Genomic DNA, 10890 nt, shown 5'->3' with positions numbered 1-10890 from the left:
CCTACTAGACCACCACTACCCCCTACTAGACCACCACTACCCCCCTACTAGACCACCACTACCCCCTCTACTAGACCACCACTACCCCCCTACTAGACCACCACTACCCCCTCTACTAGACCACCACTACCCCCCCTACTAGACCACCACTACCCCCCCTACTAGACCACCACTACCCCCTACTAGACCACCACTACCCCCCTACTAGACCACCACTACCCCCTCTACTAGACCACCACTACCCCCCTACTAGACCACCACTACCCCCCTACTAGACCACCACTACCCCCCTACTAGACCACCACTACCCCCCCTACTAGACCACCACTACCCCCCCTACTAGACCACCACTACCCCCCCTACTAGACCACCACTACCGCCCCCTACTAGACCACCACTACCCCCTCTACTAGACCACCACTACCCCCTCTACTAGACCACCACTACCCCCCCTACTAGACCACCACTACCCCCCTACTAGACCACCACTACCCCCTCTACTAGACCACCACTACCCCCTCTACTAGACCACCACTACCCCCTCTACTAGACCACCACTACCCCCCCACTAGACCACCACTACCCCCCTACTAGACCACCACTACCCCCCCCTACTAGACCACCACTACCCCCTCTACTAGACCACCACTACCCCCCCTACTAGACCACCACTACCCCCCTACTAGACCACCACTACCCCCTCTACTAGACCACCACTACCCCCTCTACTAGACCACCACTACCCCCTCTACTAGACCACCACTACCCCCCTACTAGACCACCACTACCCCTACTAGACCACCACTACCCCCCTACTAGACCACCACTACCCCCCTACTAGACCACCACTACCCCCCCCTTAGGGATGGACGGTTTCCAATTATTGAAACCGAAAAACCATCAAAGACTAAAACCGCGGTTTTCCGGTTAACCGAAAAACTAAAAAAAAAAAAAAAAAAAAAAAAAAAAAGAGCGACAATTTCAAATAATTGAGCCCTACTGCTACAATACACTCATGTCGAACACCATTAAAACACCGTAAGCACAGTCGCAACACATTTAGGCTACTTTGTTTCACAAATATAAGTGGAAAGGCAGACTTTTGTAAGCTACACCATACATGAAAACACATGAACACTTAACACACCAGCTCCGCTGATCCAGGGTGCACGCCTGCACGGAAGATCATCTCTTGGAACAGCGTCTTCATTGAATGAACTGCTTTCTCAATATCTTGGTTCTTAGACAAAGTTTCAGCTGCTGCTCAATGTATTTAAATATTTGAATACTGCTCAATAATCACTGAAATATTAGACTTAGAATTATGCAGTGAACATACTTAAAGCTTTTCATAAAAACCACATGCCGCGAGACTGACTCGTCCTGAACTGTCGTAAGTCAATCAACAAAGAATGCCCCATCAAAATAAAAGTGCCCATGGTAGAGCTGTCAAAATAGAGCTTTCTAAATAAATGTACTAATACAGATAGAGATAAATACAGAACTACCTTTGCGTCACTAAGTGACCGCGTATCTTCTGAGACATGCGTTCTGTCATCACTTTCAGTAGCGCCTTCACACACAGTGGCGCTGTGCACAAACACTCTTGATCCGTATAGCTCTTGTTTTATTATATTGTGGTTTAGTAAATACTGCACTTGGAGTTACATTCAATGCATGATTTGTGCTATAGAACATAAATAAAGTTTGATTGATTGATTGATATCAAATCAAATCACATTTTATTTCTATAGCGCATTTCTCACAAAAGTGACCCAATGCGCTTTACAGAGAGCAGCGAAAATGATCTTATTAAATGTAAGCGAGTAATTGTAAAAACACTTTCCTATCTACCAATAACTGAAGGCAACTATCTTTCCCATAGAGTGATTCGTTACCCTTAAATATAATCCCAATTAGATATTAATCCTCAGTTATTCTTCACAACTGACCAAACCTCTCACTCATTGCGCGGCAGATTCAGACTGTATCATTGTTATTTTCACACACGACAAACATGTGACATGTTCCAGTTTTATTCTTTGAACAACATAGGGAAAAAAAAAAAAAATCCGGTTTCTGACGGTTTTGATAAAAAACCGTTTCTATTTTTATAAACCCCGGTTTTCGGTTTAACCGAAAAACCGTCCATCCCTACCCCCCCTACTAGACCACCACTACCCCCCCCTACTAGACCACCACTACCCCCCCTACTAGACCACCACTACCCCCCCTACTAGACCACCACTACCCCCCCTACTAGACCACCACTACCCCCTCTACTAGACCACCACTACCCCCCCTACTAGACCACCACTACCCCCCCTACTAGACCACCACTACCCCCCCTACTAGACCACCACTACCCCCCCTACTAGACCACCACTACCCCCCCTACTAGACCACCACTACCCCCCCTACTAGACCACCACTACCCCCCCCTACTAGACCACCACTACCCCCCCTACTAGACCACCACTACCCCCCTACTAGACCACCACTACCCCCCTACTAGACCACCACTACCCCCCCTACTAGACCACCACTACCCCCCCTACTAGACCACCACTACCCCCTCTACTAGACCACCACTACCCCCCCCTACTAGACCACCACTACCCCCTCTACTAGACCACCACTACCCCCCCCTACTAGACCACCACTACCCCCCCTACTAGACCACCACTACCCCCTCTACTAGACCACCACTACCCCCCCCTACTAGACCACCACTACCCCCCCTACTAGACCACCACTACCCCCCCTACTAGACCACCACTACCCCCTCTACTAGACCACCACTACCCCCCTACTAGACCACCACTACCCCCCCTATTAGACCACCACTACCCCCCTACTAGACCACCACTACCCCCTCTACTAGACCACCACTACCCCTCTACTAGACCACCACTACCCCTAGCTGGTGTCTCACCTCAACGCTGAGCGCTCTCGTCTGGATGTGTTTCAACAGTCAAAGGGAACGTGTAGCTAAACTGCAGTGATGTGCAGCTAAACGCTGCGCTGCTGTTGACTCCATCTCAGTCGAGAAGTGAAACGGAACATTTTCTCTTGAAATTGACATTTTCACATTTTCAGAAAGTACGAGTTTCTTTGCCAGGAGGGCTGTTTCTTCCTCGGCCTCTCGCAATAAATGCTACGCCTCATGGCGTATTATTATTATTATTATTATTTACCCTGGGCGAATAATATACAACGACTGAACGAGGACAGTGTAGTTTAGAGGTATAGACAGTTGTTATGTACAGTGAGGTAGTTTATATAAAGTCTGGATGTGCACAAGGCTGGGGCGTTGTGTTGTTGTTAACAACGGGCTCATACAAGCTCACTGCCTCCCTTATAACCCCAGAAACACACAGACAGACGCGGTATAAAGCACATTAAACACATCAACGTGTTGTTTTGATCAGATGTCTTATCTGGCGAACGTTTAGCTGGCCAACAACATCCCGGAGAGCCACCTAGCGAGCTAACTAGCTGTAGCGTCATCTGTCACACGACGTCCCGGAGAGCCACCTAGCGAGCTAACTAGCTGTAGCGTCATCTGTCACACGATGTCCCTGAGAGCCACCTAGCGAGCTAACTAGCTGTAGCGTCATCTGTCACACGATGTCCCTGAGAGCCACCTAGCGAGCTAACTAGCTGTAGCGTCAGCTAGCACACACATTAGGGTGTGGAAGTGTATGGGTCTGGTGTCGTTTTTTTTTTTTTTTTTTCTGGAGTTTCGATTCCCAGAATAATACTAGCTTCAGAAAACGTCCTTTTTCACTGGTCCGTTTAGCCAGGTGTCATTAGTAGCTGTCTTAGGGATAGCCTAGCTGTCATCTAATCATCAGCTGTAGCATTTAGCTTGCTAGCACTCTCACATCAGGAGGAGGAGGAGTAGTAAAACGAAACCCAGACCGCCCAGTTCTCCTACTTGGTGTCTTATTAAATTATTATTTTTAGAAGTTAGTATATTTATTATTGTCTTTCAAAGGGTTATACATTTAAGAACAGGAGCAAGAGCAACACTATACCCCCTCTTTTTAAACAACCCCCCCACCCTTTCCACACACACACACACACACACCCTAACACAGACAAATCCTACTTGGGGTCTTGACAGCTTACGTGCTTTGTAATCACTAAGTGTTGACACTGATATAATGTCATCATTTCTGACCTCATCATGTTGTTGTAATTGATGCAAACATGTTTGAAATCAACAGTATACTTCTGTTATGTTCTCTGCCTGACAACAGCAGAACCAGAAGAGCTTCTGATCTCACATTTCACTTTTGTCTTTTTTTTTGTCTTTTTTCTTTTCTCCCTCTCTCAGGAACTTGATGAAATTCGCAAGTCAGGAATGAAAAATTTCAGAAACATCATTGTGGATGAATCAAACATATTGACATGGCAGGGTCTCATCGTGCCTGTAAGTACTGTGGTTGTTATTAATTCAGGGTATCCGCGGTGTCTTGAAAAGTATTAAAAGTTGATAAATCAATTTTGGGAAAATCAAGACCCTTAATTAATAAGTGTTAAAATTGTGTTTTTAAGAATGTATTTTTCTGAATTAGACTCTGTCCAAAGAGTTTGAGTCCTAAAAACTTTTAGTAAAAGTTTGTGAATTTATTAGTTTTATTAAAAAACAAAGATGAACCGGAAATTGTGTTGTATGACAGTGGTCTAGTCTATTGCAAACTAAAACTGTTAAGTTAAAGGTGTCACTGATGTAAACGGTTACAGCTCCAAGTGGCGGTGAGGTCTGGAAAAATATTGACAAGGTCTTTAAAAAGTCTTAGAAAGGTATTGAAATTAACCTCAAGATTCCTGTTTACACCCTGACTATGGTTGTTATTATTGCACTTCTCTCATTTCTGCAGCGCTTATTACAGGGTTCCCACAGGTCCTTGAAATCCTTGAAAGTTTGTGAATTTGAGAAGAAGAAAAATCGAGGTCTTAAAAGTTTTTGAAAATAGACATGGGTCATCGAAAGTGCTTGAATTCCCCCCTCTCTCTCTCTCTCTCTCTCTCTCTCTCTCTCTCTCTCTCTCTCTCTCTCTCTCTCTCTCTCTCTCTAAAAAAACCTATGTATATTCAAAACTGTTTTACATAGCTCGTCAACTAGTAAATAAGTCTCTGTATTGCTTAACTTTACACATATTTCACAATATATTGTTCTGCTGTGCTGTGGTAGAGAAGGCAAGAGACCATCTAGTGTAACACATTCATGCCTCTCTTTTTAATTGTTGTCTGTGAGCGGATAGTTCCTATTATATAAATCCTCATCTAGATCTGTCTCAAACTATGCCGTGTTGGGTCCTTGAATTTGAGGGAATTGAGTCTTGGAAGTCCTTGAAAAGTGCTTGAATTTGATGTTTCAGAAGGTGTGGGAACCCTGTTATTAAGTCATCGATTATTTCTCCCATGTGCTCCCGAGTGCGATCCAATGTCTTTCCCATCGATTGAATAAAAAAGCGATTTAAAGTCGGAGGCTGGGCCTCTTTAATTGCTACCTCTACCAACCTCCCCCTGACGTCCACCTGATGTCCTCCTGTCCTGTCACATCTCCTCCTGGGCGTGGGGGGGTCAACAGGACGGTGTTCCACCATGTTGTGTGTGTCTCTCTCTCTCTCTCTCTCTCACTCTCTCTCTCTCTCACTGTCTCTCACTGTCTCTCTCTCTCTCTCTCTCTCTCTCTCTCTCACTGTCTCTCACTGTCTCTCACTCTCTCTCTCTCTCTCTCTCTCACTCTCTCTCTCTCTCTCTCTCTCTCTCTCTCACTGTCTCTCACTGTCTCTCTCTCTCTCTCTCACTGTCTCTCACTGTCTCTCACTCTCTCTCTCTCTCTCTCTCTCTCTCGTTCTCTCTCTCACTGTCTCTCACTGTCTCTCACTCTCTCTCTCTCTCACTGTCTCTCACTCTCTCTCTCTCTCTCTCTCTCTCACTGTCTCTCACTGTCTCTCACTCTCTCTCTCTCTCACTCTCTCTCTCTCTCTCTCTCTCTCTCACTCTCACTCTCTCTCTCTCTCTCTCTCTCTCACTCTCTCTCTCTCTCACTCTCTCTCTCTCTCTCTCACTCTCTCTCTCTCTCACTGTCTCTCACTGTCTCTCACTGTCTCTCTCTCTCTCTCTCTCTCTCTCTCTCTCACTGTCTCTCTCTCTCTCTCTCTCTCTCACTGTCTCTCTCTCACTCTCTCTCTCTCTCTCTCTCTCTCTCACTGTCTCTCACTGTCTCTCACTCTCTCTCTCTCTCTCTCTCTCTGTCTCTCTCTCTCTCTCTCACTGTCTCTCACTGTCTCTCTCTCTCACTCACTCTCTGTCTCTCTCTCTCCCCCCCTCCCTCCTCTTCCACAGGACAACCCTCCTTACGACAAAGGTGCGTTCCGGATCGAGATAATCTTCCCGGCCGAGTACCCCTTCAAGCCCCCCAAGATCACCTTCAAGACCAAGATCTACCACCCCAACATCGACGAGAAGGGCCAGGTCTGCCTGCCCGTCATCAGCGCCGAGAACTGGAAGCCTGCCACCAAAACTGACCAAGGTGGGTGTGTGTGTGGGGGGGGGGGGGGCGGTGTGTGTGTGTGTGTGTGAGGGAGGGGGGGAGGGTGGGGTGTGAGGGGGGTAGGGTGTGTGTGTGTGTGAGGGAGGGAGGGTGGTGTGTGAGGGAGGGAGGGAGGGTGGGGTGGGTGTGTGTGTAAGGGGGGTAGGGTGTGTGTGCGAGGGAAGGAGGGTGGGGTGTGTGTGTGTGTGTGTCCGTTAGGGCTGTCCCAAACGACTATTTTTCTAACGATTAATCTAGCGATTATTTTTTCGGTTAGTCGATTAGTCTAACGACTAATTTGATGATTAGTCCCCAAAAAATATATACTGTTCCAAAAAAAAAAAAAAAAAAAAATCTTATCATGTGTAGGCCCCTTAATTTCCACCTCACTGCTATGTTTAGCCAACTTGAATGCCAACATGGCCATTTAGAAGTCTGTCCATCACCACAACACATAGCTAGCTAGTAGCTACATGGCTAGCTAACGTTACTCTCGCTGCTATGTTATGATTAGCTAAATTGATGCTAACGTAGCATGCGAGCTACGAGCTAGATAACGTACAGTAGGTGCGAGCACCACAATGACAATAGGCTACCGTAGCTAGCCAGCTACATAGCTAACGTTACTAACACCAGAAGACAAGACATACAAACTGTGGTGAGCTACATTGCTTGTGTAACATTAGCTAGTAGCTATCCATTTTTCACTCATACACGGCCGGAAAAGTGAACAGAAATACAACGGTGACTTACGGTGGTCAGTGTTTCCTCCAGGAATTTTTACAATGGTGGCGGGTAGCGCTTTTACAATGGTGGCGGGTAGCGCTTACCGCTTCTCCCGTGTGTCTCTTATTGTCTGTGTCTGCATGTTTTTCCAGCATGTAATTCCGTTGTCAATAAAAAAATCGTCTCCCACGACTCTTTCCGGACACGTGAATCCCGGGAATTCGCTCCTTGCTGTGTCCACGGTGATAGGAGTGGAGGATCGTAGTTTGTAGACTAGACGCAGCCTAGATGTATTCGACCAATCACAAAACAGTTTTGCAAGCGCGTCGCTTCGCGCTTGTGGGTGTGTCTAGCGCTGTGAAGGTCTGAAAAGCGGCCTAAATCCCTTTTTTTTTTTTTTTTGAGAAATCTGAATGGTGGCGGAGGAAATTCCATCGTGGCGGCCCGCCACGATGAAATGCATGTAGAGGAAACACTGGTGGTGCTATCTTGCGGCTGTCTTCACAAAGAGCTCCAGGATGCTTTCGCTTGAGGTGCTCGTTCATTGCAGACGTACTGCTGTGATAGGCCATTTCATTTTTGCACAGTTTACAGTCCACCACATTGTTTTCTTTTTTTGTAAAAAAACAAACAAAAACAAAAAAACGCAGCCATCTTGTTTTTTTACGACGCACCGACTCACACATTACGCAAGTCGACGTATTGACGTAGTCGACTAATCGTAACAGCCCTAGTGTCTGTGTCTCTCTGTGTGTGTGTGTGTGTGTGTGTGTGTGTGCGTGTCTGTGTCTCTGTCTGTGTGTGTCTGTCTCTGTGTGTGTGTGTGTGTGTGTCTGTGTGTGTGTCTGTGTGTCTGTGTCTGTGTGAGTGTGAGTGTGTGTGTGTGTGTCTGTGTGAGTGTGAGTGTGTGTGTGTGTCTGTCTGTGTCTGTCTGTGTCTGTGTGTGTGTGTGTGTGAGAGAGAGAGATAAGCTGTTCCAGAAGCTGGGCTGAGCATTGGCACAGTGATGCCGTCACTAGGCTGGAGAAACGTGAAGGCTGACGCGTGGGTCAGAACCGAGCCAACACTGTGTGATTATTCAGCCATCGCTATTGTTCACGTCCTGCCTTGAGCCGTGCTGTGGTGGCGTCTAGTGCATACTGAGTTGGACCGGTGATCAGAAGGTCATGAGTTCAGATCCCACCTGGGAACACCACCACTAGTCTGCCCCCTGAGTAAGGCCCTCAGTTACTCCAGGGAGACTGTCTAACCCTCAGTTACTCCAGGGAGACTGTCTAACCCTCAGTTACTCCAGGGAGACTGTCTAACCCTCAGTTACTCCAGGGAGACTGTCTAACCCTCAGTTACTCCAGGGAGACTGTCTAACCCTCAGTTACTCCAGGGAGACTGTCTAACCCTCAGTTACTCCAGGGAGACTGTCTGACCCTCAGTTACTCCAGGGAGACTGTCTGACCCTCAGTTACTCCAGGGAGACTGTCTAACCCTCAGACTGTCCCTGTAATCTCTGATTGTAAGTCTCTTTGGATAAAACATTAAACATAACAACATTACATTAAAACGTACATGTCCAGCACCGTGGTCTACAGTGCACACATATGCCCATGTGGGTTAGAATCCGGCCCATGCCCTGCTGACATGCCCCCCTTTCCTTACCTTCCTGTCTGTCTTCACTAACTCTGTCCTTTCCTTACCTTCCTGTCTGTCTTCACTAACTCTGTCCAATAAAAAGAAAAAAATATGAGAGGAACTGCCCTACAAAAAAAAACCTGAACCTTTAAGAAAAACAAAAATATAAAATGTCGGCTGTTGCCCACGGCAACGGGTTCGGGTTCTCCCCGAAGAACGGCAGAGCGGTGCCTTGTCCCCTTGGCTCCGCCCCCATGTCCACTTGGCTCCGCCCCCGACATTTTAAAACGCCTGGGAGCGAACGGAACCCATGTTCAGTCACGATAGGGTGACTCTCTCACAGCCAATCACGATAGGGTGACTCTCACAGCCAATCACGATAGGGTGACTCTCCTTCTGTTCTTCTGTTCCTTCTGCGTTTTATGCGCCACTGTTCAAACATGCTGCGGAGAGCAAAGCTTACGTCGGCCTACACACACCCACGTAGACACACAGACACACACACACCCACCCACGTAGACACACAGATACACACACACACCCACGTAGACACACAGATACACACACCCACGTAGACACACAGATACACACACCCACGTAGACACACAGATACACACACACACCCACGTAGACACACAGATACACACACCCACGTAGACACACAGACACACACACCCACGTAGACACACAGACACACACACACCCACGTAGACACACAGATACACACACACACCCACGTAGACACACAGACACACACACACACCACACAGACACACACACACACACACGTAGACACACAGATAGTATACACACACCCACGTAGACACACAGACACACACACACCCACGTAGACACACAGACACACACACACACACACACGTAGACACACACACCCACGTAGACACACAGACACACACACCCACGTAGACACACAGACACACACACACCACACAGACACACACCCACGTAGACACACAGACACACACACACGTAGACACACACACACACACGTAGACACACAGATACACACACACCCACGTAGACACACACACACCCACGTAGACACACACACACACACAATTATGCGACGCTCACGTCATCCCTTGATGTCTGAGACAGCGTGCACATGTTAAACTGCACCTACAGTACAGAGACAGCATGCACATGTTAAACTGCACCTACAGTACAGACAGCATGCACATGTTAATCGCACACCACACACAATACGATCAATACTGTTCAATCCATGATTTTGTATCTCCATGTATGGGGTCTCTCAGATAACACATCTGTTAAGGTTTAGAAGATCTTTGTGTGTACCAGGCTTTACCAGAACTACCATGCAAGAGCTGGAGGAAAGGGGATTTAAAGTTGGTCATTGCACAGAGTACAACCAAATGCATTTGTGAGCGGTCCATTGACCATGTGACCCTCTGTTGTCTCCTACAGTGATCCAGTCCCTCATCGCCTTGGTCAACGACCCCCAGCCTGAGCACCCCCTGCGGGCCGACCTAGCAGAGGAATACTCCAAGGACCGGAAAAAGTTCTTTAAGAACGCCGAGGAGTTTACAAAGAAACACGGGGAGAAGCGGCCACTGGACTGATAATATACCTGACGAGTGTGTTCCCTTACCCCCCCTGCCCCTGCCCCCCCCCCCCCCGCCCCCAGCCACCTGCCCAACCAAATATCTCCCTCCCCCATCTCTCTCTTTACTCACCCCCTTCCCCATTCCTCTCCTCATCCCTCCCTCCCCCTCAACACACTCACGTCTCCCTAGCAGCCCAGGAGCACCCCTCCCCTCCGTGCCCCCCCCCAACCCCCCCACGCTGGACTCTCTGTGGATCAGACAGGATTCGCCTCTTCCTCCTCCTCCTCCTCCTCTTCTTCCTCCTCCTCCTCCTCCTACTCCTGGCTTATAAAGCCGTTACTAACTTTCTACTATTTTCTTAAATTAAAAAAGAAAAAAAAGAAAAAGATGAAAAAAAAA

At 47.7% G+C, this 10890-nt stretch overlaps 1 protein-coding gene across 1 annotated transcript in view; it reads left to right on the top strand.

The window, feature by feature from the left end:
- ube2l3b (ubiquitin-conjugating enzyme E2L 3b) overlaps positions 1-10534 on the top strand; it is a 14054-nt gene extending 3520 nt beyond the window's left edge. Inside the window, exons 2-4 of the mRNA XM_080532643.1 lie at positions 4343-4438; positions 6364-6550; positions 10352-10534. Coding sequence (XP_080388769.1) covers positions 4343-4438; positions 6364-6550; positions 10352-10506 — 438 coding nt within the window. The 3' untranslated portion in view covers positions 10507-10534. The remainder of the gene's footprint in view (positions 1-4342; positions 4439-6363; positions 6551-10351) is intronic.
- The last annotated feature ends 356 nt before the right edge of the window (positions 10535-10890 follow it).

This window comes from Nansenia antarctica (assembly GCF_963989245.1).
Source record: "Nansenia antarctica genome assembly, chromosome: 5".
In the NCBI taxonomy this organism is placed as follows: domain Eukaryota; kingdom Metazoa; phylum Chordata; class Actinopteri; order Argentiniformes; family Microstomatidae; genus Nansenia; species Nansenia antarctica.
The sequence above is the reverse complement of the archived record's forward strand: the minus strand, read 5'-3'. Positions and strand labels throughout refer to the sequence as shown.